Source organism: Parasteatoda tepidariorum, chromosome 8 (assembly GCF_043381705.1).
Source record: "Parasteatoda tepidariorum isolate YZ-2023 chromosome 8, CAS_Ptep_4.0, whole genome shotgun sequence".
NCBI lineage: Eukaryota > Metazoa > Arthropoda > Arachnida > Araneae > Theridiidae > Parasteatoda > Parasteatoda tepidariorum.
The window spans coordinates 79,497,391-79,515,171 of NC_092211.1; the positions used below are offsets into that span (position 1 = coordinate 79,497,391).

The 17,781-nt window shown below is 29.9% G+C and overlaps 1 protein-coding gene across 1 annotated transcript in view; it reads right to left on the reverse strand.

Moving 5' to 3' along the window:
* The window catches only part of LOC122271649 (low-density lipoprotein receptor-related protein 4), a 397,919-nt gene that overhangs the window by 24,572 nt on the left and 355,566 nt on the right, over positions 1 to 17,781 (reverse strand). Inside the window, exons 24-27 of the mRNA XM_043053650.2 lie at positions 15,538 to 15,760; positions 13,101 to 13,226; positions 12,200 to 12,377; positions 625 to 843 (exon numbers count right to left, since the gene is read on the reverse strand). Coding sequence (XP_042909584.1) covers positions 625 to 843; positions 12,200 to 12,377; positions 13,101 to 13,226; positions 15,538 to 15,760 — 746 coding nt within the window. The remainder of the gene's footprint in view (positions 1 to 624; positions 844 to 12,199; positions 12,378 to 13,100; positions 13,227 to 15,537; positions 15,761 to 17,781) is intronic.

Here is a 17,781-nt window from a genome sequence, read left to right on the forward strand (position 1 = left end):
ACAGAAGGAGAATGAAAGATATTTTTCAAGAATGATTTAAAAATGTTTTCGCAGAAAGATTGCCAGATTACAATCTTACTAGTAACAAACATGACTTAAAACAATAATGATTATTATCATTATTGTTTTTCTTAACTTTCTTCGTGTTTTCTTGTATTTTCTTATTATGTATATATATATATTGAAATTAAGCGTAAATAAAAAATGACATTTTGAATGTTTCTTAAATATTATTCTTCAGTATTTAAAGAATACACAAATTTAAATTTTAAACCTTAACTTTGCTTACTCTGTAAAGCACATCATACAGTGGAATGCCGAATGCATAGAATGCTGATATGCAATAGAATGCCGAATACATAGAATGCCGATACGAACACGAAATTGTAAATTTCGCTTCAAAATTTACTTAAGCATCAAAATTTTCTTAAACAGATCCAATTTTCAAGTAACTTCATTCTCAAAATTTTTTAAAATTTAAACTTTCACAAATTTAAATTTTAAACCTTGATCTTGCTTACTCTGTAAAGCACACCATTCAGCAGAATGCCGAATGTGTCTCATTAACAACGATACACAATTTGGTATAAAAAATTTATAGATATAAAAGAAGAGTATGTGTACCCTTTTCTAGGAAACACAACTATTGCCCGCGGCTCATCCAAATCGATATCAATCAAAACTTTTCTGCAAGTTCCATCTGATCGAGATACTTCGATGATGTTTCTCCCACTATCAGCCCAGTAGAGATTTTTGGCAACCCAATCCAACGCTAATCCATCAGCTGTCACTAAATCACTAGATATGATTGTCTTCACATTCGAACCATTCCAATTGGCACAACTAAAAAATAAATAAAATAAACTTGACCAGCCCTTTTGATCTTAAAAATACTATTTATTTATCCTTTGGAGCTAAGGGGACTCCGGTGTCTCTTTCATATATTTATTTTTCTGTCGCTCTAATTACAAGCAAGCACATATTTTGGTATTTTTTTAATTATTGAAAACAGACTAATAGTAACTAAAAAAAATTGTAAGATTATGGGAATCAAATTTGTTCTAAAGCGTAAGATCCGAGCAACTAGTTTGACAATTTTTTTTTCATTCATATTCAAAAATGTATCGATAGTTGATTTTGCAAATTGCAGAAATTTCAATAGTGAATAACTGTTTTGTATTAGATTTATATAACTTCAAATAAGTGCGAATTTGATTAATTATTGTTTGGAAGTGATCTGTGTTTGGAAAATTTTACCTTTTACTCAGAAAAAAGAAAGACACCGGTGTTTCACTCTGTATTTCATAAATATAAATTATTAAAATAAATATAATATTTTTCACTTATTTTGACCAAAGCTAATACACAATAATGAAATAAGTATGACAAATGTTTCGGATAAAAATTCTGCTTCAAAGGGTTAAACATCGTGAAAAGGAGAGATCGAAAATCTCTCAGCAAAATTATTTGGTTTTGATTGTGAACGTTACACTAAAAAGGCTATCGGCGACGGTCGTGAAATCATAACACAGTTTAGTTTAGACAATTAATCGGCAGACCACCACACCACAAGTCTCTGTTGCAAAACCACTGTGTATTTTACACTAGCATGGATTCCGAACATTTGAAAAACGCGCAGAGAAAGTTCGTTTCAATCAGACATGCATCCTTTAGCACGGTGAACAAAACATCTGCTCATACTATGGTAGTCAAACACTGAATTCACAGACTATGACACTAGAATGAGTGTTTGAATTCTTATCTGGTGGTTATTTTATAGATCCAATAATGCTTGAGTGAAGAAATTAAAAAATTTCGCATTTCAGTATTCGTATTTTTTCGAGAAATATTTGACTGATTTTGTTCAAAATACGTATTTTGTAATATAAAATTATGCGATAGTGTTTGTTGTTGTTATCATCCCCATGACCAGTAGAGCTAGATCAGGTCCATGAGCTCGTTCACTCTAAGAAAGTCTAGCACCAGCAGGGGAGCTCGAACCAGGTCCTGCCTGGTAAGTCCCAGACAAGATAAAATGTGGTCAGGGGAGTCCTATGCTTTATATAACCGCTACAAGATAAAACAGTAAAAATAAGAATTAATTTTTAAAGAATAATTAATTAAATGAGAATAATTGCTAGGAATTTTTTTACTTGTAATGTTTGGAAAGAAAAATTTTATTGCGAACGCAAATCATTTAAACGTTGCTGTGAAATGGCGAATTACGCGAAAAGAGAGACATTAAGATTAAAGGCCTAGATTTTCGATCATCACTTTCTTGACCGTATGCCATACATTGAGATCATAATTTCCAGGTTGTGCCTATTTTTGTATTTTTTTTGGTGACCAAGTATTCAAGCCGGTCGAAATAAAGTATGTTTATTAGGAAAAAATACGTAAGTTGTGCGTTGGATCCCGTAGGTTAATCTTGCACTAATTAATTAACATGTTTGAGGTTAGATATTTGAGCCACTAATATTGACTCTAAAACGCAATTGAAAATCCAATCACGAAACAAGTTATCGGAGGCGATGTCTTTATTTGCTCACGTTATATGTATTTGATAGCTGTCCAAAGGAAGAATTTCCCATAAGATAACAATACGTATAAGATAAGCACTACGTATTTAAATTGTGACTCTCACGAATTTGTATAGTCAAAGCACCAAATTTAAGGCTAAGTAAATTCATTGAAGAATATTTAAAGCCTGGTTAAAAGAGGCATCTGTTGTACCCATACAGCTTTGTTCGCAATAATGATTATAAAATAGCCTTATATTAACTTATTTATCGGAACGACATACTTTACATTTATGTTAATCGATAATGAGATTTCTTTTCACTCGATAAACGTCGGCTAAAGCTGCTAGTAGAAATTCGTTTCTACTTTTAGAATATGTAAATATAATCCTCTTGAATTTAAAGAGCATTTAAAATAGACAATAAAGCATGCCTTGCTGCTTTCATATTAAAACGTAATAAACCTACGCATTTAGTACAAATAGCTTCGTTTTGAAAATGTCTTTTTCATTTGAATAAAATTTGAATAATGCGTTTCTAAAGATGCTAATGTATTTATCTCGAGATAAATTCAAAACTGAAATAAATGAAAAACTAAGCTGCTATCGCGTTGTAAGCCGTGTTGAAAAATATTTTCCTTCCTTTCATTTATAACATTCACCAACAAAATATGTTTTGTACTTTATTCGCAGCAGAATTATATGATGCCATTTGTTTCCTATTTTATAGAGATTTGAATAAATGAAAGTAGAAAACACAATCATAAATTACAGACTCAAGCTCTAGAAAGCGACTTAAAGCGATGCACATAATTTCAATTTACTTCTCCTGCTAAGTTTCCTTCATAAATATCTGAAGGAACGCCAAAACACCAGTGTTCATCACTCCCCCTGGCGCAGTACTCGCATATTACATCTACTTAACCTACTTTGCCTCCTACTAAAATAAAAAAAAAGAACGCATGTCCAGCTTGTATCGCTCTCTGAAAATGGTTGCATAATAATCTGTAAAGTACTTTCTTCTTTATGGCATTGCTGTTTGTTGTATCTTTCTACCGTCTCCAAGAAGAGACGTTTACAGTGTCTAAAGTTGGCGATAGCCTGTGGGCTGTAGGAGTCCGAAGTCGAAATTACATTTGCCTTTTACTTTTTTTCTTCAGAATCCTGAAATTGCCTGGTACCATCTCAAGATGGGTTGAAAGAAGTAGGGGGAAGCTGAATTATTCAAGAATTCTTGCAAAAATTTCGCTTCTGGGAAAAATCGATGTTTTTTTCCCTTTCCTCATATTTTTCATCGTTATTCGTTTCCCTCGAAATGCTGTGTGCTTATCTATTTCGATTATTTACACATATTTTTCCCCCTTTCTTTCATTTCTGTTTTACCAGAAAAAGTTTCGTACTTCGCGCTGTGTTTGCATATTAGTTTTCTGGTGGGAAAGAACATATCGCTGATTTATTATTTTTGGAATTTTTAATCTAATCTTTCGGATTCTCTTGTAATGGAATAGACTGAAATTGAAAATTTTGATGTAAAGTGAAAAGTTTTACGAATGAGTTTGCTACTTTTGGGACGCAGAAGATAGAAATTTGACTTTAAATTATAAATGACAGTTCTGAATTTCCATTCTAATGAAATCAAATGAACTTTATTCATACAAACGTTCGATTAATTTTAAAGAATATTTTTTTTTCTGAAATTTGAATATTTAGATTGAAAATTTGGTTTTACTTGAATTAAAAAAAATATGATCATAGTGTTCAGAATAATTGAAAAGTTAAATTATTCTGTGGAAAATGCGTTTACAGTAATATATAAAATGTTTTTGAAAATGAGTTCAATATATTTGTCTAGTGTATATAGAATTAATTTTTCATAATTTGTAAATAAAAGTGACTATAATTAATTTTTGAGTATATTTCTGCATCCAGGTCTATCAAAAATATCAGTGTTTAAAAATATTTAACACTTAGTTTAAATTTTTATGACTTTCAACATTTATATGGTATTACAGATCAGCTGAATGCAAGTTTTTCGTTAGGAGTAAAAAAGTAAATAATGAACAAATCGTCATTTATCAACCCTGCGAAATTGTGCTCAAAACTGAAAGTCATATACCGACACAATTAATAAAATTAAAATATTTTTAAAAAAATATTATTTGTTGTTCTCCCCGATTAGTTTTACGTTATTAAGAAAAACATGTTTTTTTTTCTCTCATATCATTACAATAAAGATTACTCGATTCAGTATCATTTAATAGAATATTGCCAAAGGCCAACTCATAGTAAAAATTTACCACAATCAATTTTCTCTGGTACTCCTCTTGTTCCCCTTTCCAGAATATGCATTAAAATTGTGCAGTTTTGGTACAGTTTTAAAAGGTATCAAATATATTAATTAAATAATTTGTATCTATATTACTATATTTCGCAACGATTTAAACTGCACTAATTACAGTAGTTACTATCCCCAAAATAAAGAGCATTGGCGCCAAACATAGTACGGCCAGTTTTTGATTTTCTTCTAAACGAATTACCATTTCTCCATTATCTTTGCTTTTTAGTACATAACTTTTTTGTTTCAATTAGTAGCTACAGCCAAAACTAATTAAGTATCATCGGCTGCTTCAATAGTATTTTTTTAAATCTTTACTGAGCGAATTATTACAATTTTTTCATTAATTTCATTTTCTAGAGCATAACTTTCTTTTAAATTTCAATTACTGTCGATTTTAAATTATTTAGTTTTATTTATTAAAACATATTTTAAAAGCATAACTATCAAAAAATAAACACGTGGTTTTAGATAGATTTAGAAATGCTAATTTGGTAACATAGCCTACCTATACATCCACTTAAGTATATCTGACATAACGAATAAAACTTAACTAAATAAAGATCGTGTAGTAAACTTCTTCGTTGATTAATGAAAGCTATATACTAGCAAGCACGGTTGACGTTATCTTTAAAATATTTGATAAAACAAAATAATTTATAGTTTAATTTAAAACAATGGCTTGTTCTGAAACAATGAGAAAATTCTATTTTTCAAACTTCTTTCCCGAATTATCTAATTATGATTTTTTCTAAAACTTTTTCACTTGAAGTCGCTAGCACAAATGGTTTTGTTATTACAGGAGATACACTCAAGCAGACAAATTCTTAATTTTATTATTAGAGATGAAACGAAAAATGTTTTAGAGACTTCCAGGACACCCCTTCCACCAAAAAACAAAAGAATTCTTAAAAAAATGGTTTATTGTGTTGTTCTAAATACGTTAATTAGAGATATGAAAGTTTTGTTTTCATGAAATTGGAATAAATAAAAATATTTACTTAAATAGGATTAGAAGTAGTTTTTTTTCTGGAAATTTCTAATATCTCATTAAATATAGTGAAGAGTTTCTGCTAATTTTAGTTCTCAAAATAACTTTTCGCAAAACAATTGTCATAGATTCTTCTTGAATTTAATTATATGTAATCCAACATTCACCAGCCCGAAAATAAGTTTTAAGAGTTTTTCTGACAATGAAATATAAAATTCCCATAGTGTGTTTAAAAAGAAACTTTTTCAAAGGTAAAGAAGTATAAAAAAATCAAAATTAAATTTTAACGAATTTTTGTTGAGATCGAGTAAAGCAAAATATGCAATAAAGCAAAAAATCTTAGAAAATTAAGTTTATTTTCCTGAAATAAAACACATCTCGTTACGAATTACCTTACAGCATTATCCAGCAAATAAACTGGATACTGTAGATTTTAATCACTAAATCGATCTCAAAAATAATTCGTTATAATGTAATTATATATTTTTTTAATTTAAATACTAATTAGAAATGAATGCTTATTCAGAGAAACTTCCTTTTTATTATATATTTCGTAACTACAAACATCATCAGCACAAACTAATTACTATATTTAAGTTCAGTCTTTCGATTGCATCGTAGTACAGGGCAGCCTGATTGCTAGATCGAAAGGTGTTCTGTTTTCCATTGATGCACTACAAAAATAGTTCAAAATTGAAGTAGTTAGTTAGAAATTAAAATACATAGTTTTTCAATGAAATAAAATTTTATTGAAAAACTATTGTATTTTTCTCTAAATCATCCTAATTTTTAAAAGTAAAGAATTGTAAGTAAAGGTATGTTGGTTTTTTTGCTACTGCAGCGCCGCTTTTACTGTGGCCGGGAGTATTTCTTGAATTTTCCTTACTCGTAAAACAAAGGTGCTAACATATGTACACATTTATTTTCAAAATGTTGTAATATGTTTTATAGTATGTTGTTTTGTAGAATTTTTCTGATATATAAAAAAGTTTATCTTTCACTAAAAATCTCTTTTAATGTTTAATTATTTCCGAATATCAACACTTGAATCGAAGTAATTTTTTAAGTAAATATTGAAAACAAAAGCAAAATAGTACATTGTTTTATTGAAACTTGAAAGTTGGAAGCAAATATATAACAAATTATTTCATCTTATTTTTACAATTCATAATAGTTTATCATTTTTATTAATGGGCTGTAATTGCATCGTTATCTAGGTAATTGAGTTATATAAAGTGAAAAAATATAATAAGAATATCTCCTGATAAAATTTTATGAAGAAAATAAAACTAAAATCGTAATTTTTAAATTAAAAACAACGGTATTTTTCTCATAAATGAGCAACGAAAATATTAATTTTCAAAAGTAAGGAAGTGCAAGTAGATATACGCATTTCTCGAATTTTCCTTACTTCTAACAAGGGTGAAAATATGCACATATGTGTTTTCAATATTTTGTAATATTTTTGTAAGTATTTTTATTAACATATAAAAACCTATCTTTTTACAACAATCTATTTTAATGATAATTATTTCGGAATAACAACGCTTGAATCGAAGTAATTTATTGAGTAAATATAAGTTACGACACGATTATTATGCAAAGAATAGAGAAAATGTTTTTCCCGCCTTCTCGTCTATCGTCATTAACGACAAAGAATAAGTGTCTTGGCAACAGATTTCAGATTATAAAGTAGATCTCATATTCGTTGTTATGGCTCTCCATGCTAAAGTGTTAAAGGCTAATGTTGGCTTTTAGTACCTTTTATTTCGGGTCCTGGTCTTAAGAGATAGGCTATGAAGAGGGAAGCAATTTAGAACTTTCTATTCTGGGGAAATCTCAGAAATTACTCAGCAAATTGTGTCTACTCTTAGAACAAGAATTTCTGAGTAAATTAGGTTAATTAACTAACTGAAGGCACCAAATTTATAATAAGTGTTAAAAAAGTAATTCCTTAAAGGTGATAATATAAGTTTTCATAGTTATGTTTTTTAAATGTTTGATAGGAGCTTATAATTTAAATTGTTTTATGTTAGGTATATTTTTATTTTAAAATAGTTTTATTACCTGTTATATGCTCGATTAGTTTTTTAAAGCGGCTGTACGCTTTTAAAGTTGTAAATTTTTAAAAAGGCTAACTTTTTTATCAATTTTTTTAAATTTATGATTTAAAAAATATCAAGTTCTTCTAGGTTTTCGCATTAACTATGCATTGCTTTTTTGTTTGTTCGTATTTTAAAATTGTCTAGAAATTTTAATTTTAATTTAGTTTTTTCCTTTCATGAAAAATTAAAAAAAATGTACTTAATGGAATGAAAATTTTACTCCCATACGTTTTATCTGTTAGTCTTTTAGAATTGTCTAGAAATTTAAATGTTACTTCATTTTTTCTTTTCATTCAAAATTTCAAAATATATATATATTTAATGGAATTGAAATTTTACCTCTAAACCTTTTGTCAGTTAGTTTTTATGGTATCCAACAGGTTAAAAATCGGCAATTTCGACAAAAATTTCGATTTTATTTTTCTTGACTATGTTTGAACTTTTTTCTCCACTAACTTTCGAAATTTGTCTTCTCTGATTTTAATTATCCGAAATTAATTTAGTTTTTACTTTCTTTCAAAGGCTGACAGACATTTTTTTTTTTTACCTTAAATGCATTTTTAGAAAAACCTGGATTTTGAGAAAATATTTTTACGCTAACACACATTAAAAAAATGTTAACACAGAATTTTTAAAACCTCGTAAGGTTGATTTTGTATTATATTAACTAATATCGAACTAAAAGATAAAGTGCTAAATGTGAATTTATACTTATCATACTTAAAGTGAGAATGTTCAGAATTGTCTTTTAAAAAATTAATATTGAGCAATATATTGAGTTCTATCTCAATGTATATTTGAAATTTTTTAAACATTTTAATATAGATTCATAATATTATGATCCCTCCTTACCGAAAATAAAGTTAAAATTTTAATTAAGTCTACGTTTAATAAAATATGTCACACCTAGTCAGATACCTTAATTAAAATTGTTAATCGTAACTGATTCTGAAAACTTTTAATTTTTTAATGATTTCAATTATTATTCTAAACTATGAGTATGTTTAGATTCTAAATTATGTATAGTGCGTCTAAAGGGAAAAAAAGGATCACCTTGAATAACTTTTAATCTAATGATCGGAATTTCAGGTTCTAGGACTCAATCTTAATAATTCTAAGGGGTGACTTTAAATATGCTAATTATTTAGTGCAGACGATATTTTAAGATATAAAATCAGACACAAAAACATATTTTATCTGAAAAAACATACCTTTTTTCAACGGAGTTCGACTTTTGATCCCTAAAATATGTGTTGGTGACTATCTGAAAAATATGTTCCCTATAGTTTGGTCATTATAGCACTTCAAAGTTTGGACCCCTTAATGTTAATTTTACTTTTTGCGTATTTCGCTATGTCTTGAGAATTATTTAAGCAAATTGAAGCATTTTTACACACAGTTATAAAATTTGTTTATCCAATGATAATTCCATGCAAAACAAAATATTAGTAAATATTTATTATTTTTTTTATTATTTTATTTAAGAATGGTCGAAAAAATGTTGAATTGTTAGGTATGCAATTTTTTGCATCATTTTAAGGAATGTAATTTTATAAGGCAAAATACAAACGAAATCTGTCGAATCGTTCCAGAGAAATTGAATTTCAAATTAATCACATAATTAATTTCGATTTCTCAGGAATTATTCGTCCGATTTGGCACAAATTTTGTATTTTGCCATATAAAATTGAATTCTTTAAAATTATGCGACAAGCTGTCGATCTTACAATTGCACATGTTTTGAAAATTTTTGATTAAAATGACAAAAAATAATAAATATTTACTGAAATTTTTTTTTGGCATGGAATTATTATCTTCGAATAAATTTTTTGTAATTGTGCTCAAAATTTTTTAAATTCACTTAAAGTTTTTGTGATATGGCGAAGTAAGCAAAAAGTGAAATTAACATTAAGGGGTCAAAAATTTGGACCTCTCTCCTGATCAAACTATTGGGACCATATTTCCCAGATTGCGGGTACCCCCTATGCTTTGGAGATCAAAAATTAAAATATTTCCTAAGAAAAGCATGTCGATTCATAAAAATTAGGGTTTTGTGTATGATTTACTAATTTAAAATATCATCTGAACTGATTAATTAGCATATTTGAGTTCACTTACTCGAGCCATTAAGATTGAGGCCTAAAATCTGAAGATCCGATTATTAGATCAAAAGTTATTTAGGGAGGTCAAGCCGAAAAATTCTGGAGCACTGTTAATTAAAAAAAATAACTAGTTTAGAAATATCAAATTTAATTTTTATGACTAAAAAGAAAATCAGATTTCTTGATAATTGATTTTAAAAAATCTGTCCAATTTATATTTTAAAGATTTCTTTGAAAAAAAATAAGTTACACACAATTAAGAGAATAATTTAAGTTCTTTTTGACAAAACCTAATTTTGTTTATTACTATCGGCTCTTAATTTCTAACCTATCTCACACATGTACGGCGCTTGAAACTTGTTCCTCTAAGACTATAGCCTTCTAAATTTGAAATTGACTAAAGCAATGAAATACTAGAGAGAGTATGGGAATCGCAGTGCATTATTCTTCTACTTGGTTTATTTTGTAGTAGCACTGAAAACCACGAAAATGCAAGATTACAATCAACAATATTTATCACTATACCTCTTAATCTCTTGTTCAATTTCTGTCTCATATGGGTGATATATCGTATTTCATAAACTCTTCTTAAGATAATCCGCATTCCTCCAGTTTACATTTGTCTGATATTCCCAACGCTCTTTTTTAAGGTTAAGAACCAGTGTCTGGTATTCTTTATTCTTTGCACTGATCTTTGCACTTTAAAAAGGAGAAAAAATCCGGCTACTTAAAAAAGAACAAAATAATATTACGAAATACGCCGACCAGGTGGCCGAGTGGTTAGCGTGCCTGGCTGCGGAGAAGATGGTTGCGGGTTCGAATCTCACTTAGGGCATGGATGTTTCTTTCCCTCTCTCTGTGTTTTATGCCCTTTCTTCTGTGTGTGATTGTGTGAATGTAACCCGCCATATAAACGGGTTTGTGGTTGCGTGACGTGGGCGACGCTACTCCATCTCCGTGGCTTAGCTATAGGTGCCCACAGGGTAACGATAAAAGAGTAGCAATTCTGGCATTTCTGAGGCCAGTGGGAAATAGACCCAAGTGCCCGCCATTAACCAAAAGAAAAATTTTATTAAGAAATGCATAAAAAGTGTAAAGTGTGACTAACGTAGCATTGAAATTTATTTGAATCTGTTATTTAAATTGATTAAATTGTTATTTATATTTGACTAGCTGATTCAGAAATTAAAAATAAACTCTGCCTACTGCATGTGTTTCAGAAAAAAAAATTAACATTTATTCACTACCTTTACCCACCTACAAAAATCAGAGAACAATCCACTCTCATAAGAAGCTTAAAATTTAAGATCCAGTACAGCACTCTTATTGTACTGCAAAGTTGTGACCATGACAAATTTAATACCACTTAAAATGGCACTCAATAGTTTATTAATTTGCGTTGCTTGAGCCTAAGGAGAGAGGCATTATCATAACTCTAAGAATATTGAAGCGAAACTTTGGAAATAATTTTGAGCCAAATATGAGGCTACTAATTATTTTCCCCCGAAAAGAGCCCCCGTGATTCATACAGATAAATCTCTCTTATTGAAGAAGCAACTCTAGCTATGACTTCCGTTCTAGATCTAGATGAGCTTTGTTAAATTACTAAATTTTCATCCATCACAGCAGAAATCCAATTCGATAAGTCCCCTCAGTGAACTGATCGTTAAGACACGGTTCCCAGCAGATCACCGAAGTCAAGCATCACTGGCTGCGGTCACTGTGCGGGTGGGTGAAAGCTTGGATTAGTCTGCGTAGGGACCGACGGTTCACGGTAATGGTCCTCATTAAACTGTTCTACCGTAAAATACTCGACTTCACGCGCAGGTCGTCGGGCTACCGAAGCAGGGGTGCCACCCTCTCTGCAGAGGATCAAAATCATGATCGCATGTCTTCGGATCATTCTCAGGGATGTTTCCCAGACCGTCGCCAATAGCCCATTGTGCAGCTCTAGTGCGACGTAAATGAACAACAGCAACAACCAATTCGATAGTAGGTGGCTCTTATGATATAATCTCATTGACATTGGGTTAAAAATGAGATGATGTTCTGGTTACATTATCCTGCAACCTTACTGCTCGTCAATCATTTATTTAAATTCTTAGTTATGGCCATTATAGAATTGTAAAATCTCATTGAATAACTTACCGTATTACGTCAAGCTTTACATCAGAGTAGTAGATGCTTTTCTCTTGGTAGTCGAAGTCCACAGCTACTGTGTTGTAAGTTTCATGGATTGGTAAATATACGTCCATATTTTCCGTAGTATCCAATGATATTCGGCGCACGCTTTCTCGATTCGCAAATAGAAGAAAAGTAGATGGAGCTTCAGAAAGAAAGAAAGAATATTCAAATGATGCACTTTATGTGTCACTTGAAGAGTGACAGAAAAATAATACTCATCGCTGTTGCAAAGATGCCAACTGCTCTGGATTAGACAGAAAGTTTTAAAAAATAATGGAGAACTACGAACTAAATTTTCCATATTTTTGATTAATTTTGCCAATTTTTTAAGAGGCTAAACTGTAAAAAAGTGGCGTATCACATAAACCTTTAAATTATTAGGATGTAGTAGACAGTAAAAACCCTAAAAATTGCATTTACTAAACCAAGAATCGTATCACTAGGAAATATATATACGCTTACCGGAGCAAGTTGACTTCTCTGTTGTTGATATATAGTTTGATATTTAAACTTAAAAATGGGGTTGTTTATGACTGATATAATTTCTATGTGTTGTAGAGTAGGAAAAATAATGGTGGAAGTCTGGGATTCATGACAGAGACAGTATGAATTGACAGTCATGGAAAAAAATAATTATCAAATAAGTTTTTTGTAATTTTAAATAAATAAAATTCACTACCGACAAGAATGCCTCTCACAAATGAAAAAGAAAATTTACGAGACTCCATAAAAATTTCTTAAAAGTTAACGTACGCGCTTGAAAGTTAACAAGCACCCACACAGATTACCAAATTAGTGATGACATAAAAAAAAGCATAAGCAAAACATGAACAAAGAGCGTAGTCATCGTAATGAACAGTTTTACCTTCTTCACATGTCTGTTCGTTGTCCTGTAAACGAATCCCTGTTGGACAAGCACAGGAATATCCTAAGGATGTCCTTAGGCACAAATGACTGCAACCACCGTTATGCTGTTCACATTTATTCACACCTGAAATTAAAACATGTTTTCATATTGCATATATTTTAAGTTATTAAATTTAAGACACGAGCAATTTTAATTCGAAATTATTTTATATAACAACGCAAGTAAATGACAAATGAATGCATTTTAATTCTCCATTAGGTTATGGGATTATTAAATGACAATCAAAACAGTAACGCAATCCTGAATTGGGAGAAAAGTTTGATTGCAGATGCTTTGAAGTTTATTTGTATGAAAAAATATGTATAATTAAAAAATGGTGTAAATATTTCATCAGATTGTAAATGTTTCAGCTTAAGAAGTCGCTAAGCTGGAAAATACTGTTTTAAATTTAAAAAGGAGACTTAAAATACATAAATATGTTTAAAAAATAAAGCAATTATTTAACTGAGTTGGAAAATTGTAATAAGCCCGCTAGAAAAATGCTTGCAGTCAATCCTTTAACAGTTACCCAAAATACCAAATTTTAATACCGAAATACCGATTAATTTACTAATTAACTAATTTTTTATTCAATTTCAGATTTTTTTAAAGAATTTTTTTGGGGTTTCTTGAAGTACAGAGTGCCTTTTTCTATACGAATATCGAAGCTACACACTCTAAGTTTATTTAATGATTGAAAAAAAGTAACAATCTGAGAGGTTTTTAAATTGATTTTTTAAAGCATCAAATTTAATTAATAAATTAATTTCGACTTTAATTACTGTTCAAACTTTCAGATGGCCCTCATAGAAAAGGATCTTGCTTCGCTTATGTTAACGAAATCTAAGTTTGATTCTCTCATACTCAATATATTGGATCTATAAATAATTATTTCTATTATTATTGTATGAACTATCAAATCTATTGAATTGTTTTAATTATGATTGTTACAGGGCACTTCTTAAAAAATGGGCACAATTGTGCTACTTACATGTAATTTTGAATTCTATATATATAACATATTATTTGCAATAAATATTCTAAACTCATGAAAATTCCTTTTTGTTTAAACGTTGAAATCACAATAACAATTTTTACTTCTGGTTTTGAATATCAGATTATCTAAAACTATCTGCGTTGCGATTCTTATGCGATTTGGACTATTCTCAATTACCTGTATAAGAAGGCATTTTGTTGCAAAAATATTTCATATAATCCTTAGAAAGAACTTTAAATTATTTGAAAAATTATATTTTAAAGATAGATCCATAAGTTTAAAATGCGTTCTATTTTCTGTAAAAATAATAGCGGTGTTTCGATCTTTATGTTTGGAACAAACTAAACGCCAAAAAAAATCATTATTTCTTTGCTCTAAACACCTGTCATGCAGTAAAATATAATTATCTGAATATACAAGTATAACAAATATTAGTTTAACAAATAATCGTAAAATGATTTGAAAAAAAAATTATAAAGTTGCATTACGGTAAGCAAAACTGCGTGTTAAAAACTAGAATTTGAACAGTTTTAATTCGTGTGTGATTAAGGAGAAAACGGAGAAAAATTGTTTTGTGAAAAATAGCGTTGAATCTTCAAATATACGGAGAAAGTTCGTAAAAATACGGAAATTTTTTACTACTGACGGGTAATGATTAAAAACTGAAAAGAATTTGTACTCATCGTTAAACGGTTTTTCTACTGTAAAATTTTTTTTCCTGTTGAATTAACAGTTATTTTTTACAGTGAACAGCTCTCATTTGTTAATAATGTTATCAAGTAATATTTATTTATTAATTAATTTATTTATTTACATATTTAAAAACTGTTTTTGCGCGTTATTTTATCTTAGTCAACAAATTGGATGTCCAAAACTAGCTTCTTATGCTGAAGAAAATAAATGTTAGTGTGTTTATAGAAAAGCAATACGTTAATTACTGTCACTAAACAGAATTATAAATTCAATTAAGAATCACTGTTAGTTAAATGAAACTAACTGTCACCTTTAGTTAAATTTAAAGCTGAAGTTTAAACCAATTCCCATCTCTGCTCTATTATCTCTTACTACCTCCGCTGATATTTTAACTGCGGCCCCGTTCCGCAAAATTTCCTTTACTATGAAACTTAATCGCAGTTCTTCCTCAAACAATTTCAATATGCCACTCAAAATATTTATCTTAATTATTTATTTAATCTTCTATGGATTAACATAAATTCTCAAGAAGTTTATAATTCATTCAGATAAACAGTAACGCACGCATTCGACAAGTAAGCAAAAGTTACTTGACGCAAAATGACTTCAAAATAATTTTCCTGAATCCCTTCATCATTTCCTCACAGATTGACAGGAGTTTTGCAAACACTTTCGAAGGCTATTACCTAGAAATGACATTCTCACCGGTCTCGTTGAGCTTTATGCTGTGCATGTCCATAAGATTAGGCAGATTTGCACAAACATTGACCATGTTCTTCCCCGTGTGTTTGTTTGCACGGAGTATGGATCGCTCTGACCAGTCAGTCCAGTAAATGTAGCGAGCTGTCACTGCTATGCCGTAAGGGTGGGGGACGTCGCTGACCAAGATTCGACGATGATGGCCATCCAAATTACATGCCTCGATGACCTTAACATAAATATTTGCACGTGGTTATAAATATAGTTAATGGAAACATATTAAAATACCATACAGTAGCATTCTTTAATATTAAATTTTTTAAAGAAATAAGTAGAAAATGTATTTTATATGTTGACCGAAATCAGTAACTTGCATAAATTCTTCACTATATCTAATAATTGTTTGATTGTAAGTATTAATTTTAAAGTTTAAAGAAGTGTTTCAGAAATGTTGTTAGGCTTTCAAAAACACTGTTGACACTGTTTTTTGTTACTATTTTTTTAGTTACAGGCAAGTTTGATAATTTTCCGTGCCGTGTTTAATTTTTTAATACCAATATTCTATTTTTTAAGTATGAAAAGCTTGGACTAAAATAATGATTAGCTACGTTTTGGAAATTGTTCAGGAAAACGTTATTCAAGAGGAGTTTTAATGTCAAACGCAATGATTTCCGCGAAGATAATAAAATATTTCTCTGTATTGCTGTTATTTAGTTTAAATTCCGAATGCTTGTAAAATATTTATCTAGTGGCATTAACAAGAAATAATTTGATGTTCACTTGTAGAAAAATTTGAACTGTCACTAAATTACACCAAGTCCTTAGTATATTCTGACCAAAGAGAAAGAACAGTTTATGTTCAGGACCACTAAATTCAGGGAAAAAACTAATTTTCTCGTGGACAGGAAGGTTTTTTTCTTAGTTCAGAACTCTGAATGAGAACTAATTTTTCTCATTATTGATTTGTCAATACTTAGTAATCTTCAGAATGCAACAGATGAGAATTGTCATTTTTGGGTGAGAACGGTCATAAACCATAAGCCGATTTTCCGTTCGGTTGAAGTCTGCATATTCATCACACCTCTATTCAGTCACTTATTATGGTGATTAGAAAAGCCACAATAGAAGAATTGCGCTCCATAGTACCCATGTATTTTTTCTTAATATATATGTATTATCAGGATAAGTCAGATATTAAAAGCAGTATTAAATTTTTTCAGGAGCAAAACAGAATTTGTTTGTCTGATGTAATGGCCGTAAATTCAGAGTGACGTTGAATCGTCCTATCCATCAATCCTCCATGCAGTAACTTATTATGGTGATTAGAAAAGCCACAATAGAAGAATTATGCTCCATAGTACCAATGTACTTCTTCTTAATATATATATGTATTATCAGGGTACGTCAGAAATTATAAGCAGCATTAAATTTTTTCAGGAACTAAACAGAATTCGGTTGTCTGATGTAATAACAGCAAATTTAGAGTGACATTGAGTAGAGTGACGTTGGCCACCACTCCTCCATTCTATCATTTACTGTGGTGATAGGAATTGGCACAATAGAAGAAAAACGCGCCTTAGTATTTTTTCTGTTGTTTGCAAGTGTATACGTTTTTTTTCTGTGTCTAATGATTATGTCTGAAACAAATTTTTCTATATTACATTTCATTATCTTCGACGTTTTTTCATAGTAAGATATCCACTTAACTCATTTTTTCTTTCACATAAATTCAACTAAATGAGAAAAAAAATGTATACATTCGTGTTCGAAATATTAGTAATTTCCATTCCTCGTTTAGAAACAAAAGGTAATGGTAGTTTCAATAAAATTCTGTAATCACTCTGTTTTATATTAGCAATCATTTTAAAACTTTAATAACAAACCATAAAATCTAGGTTTTTGTTCAAAGTAAGTAGCCCCCGTGGCAGAATCGCAACGACACGGCGACATTGTCGCAGAACGCTACAGAGTTCTTGCAGAAAGATTTTTCTTTTGAAAAGTAAAAAAAAAAGCTTTTTTTTTCTACAAAAATTTACACGTAATATGTGAATCGTGCACTTACGTAATCACTCTTTGAAGCGCTCAATTTACGTTGATAGTATCCATAGTATCTTTCGATTGTATTTTCGGCAGTTATTGATATTGATTTTGACGTGGATTTTAAATATCCCGATATATTTCAAACAATATGGAAAATTCGAATCGTGCATTTGAGTATTTACTTTTTAAGCAATGATTCTATCCAATTGT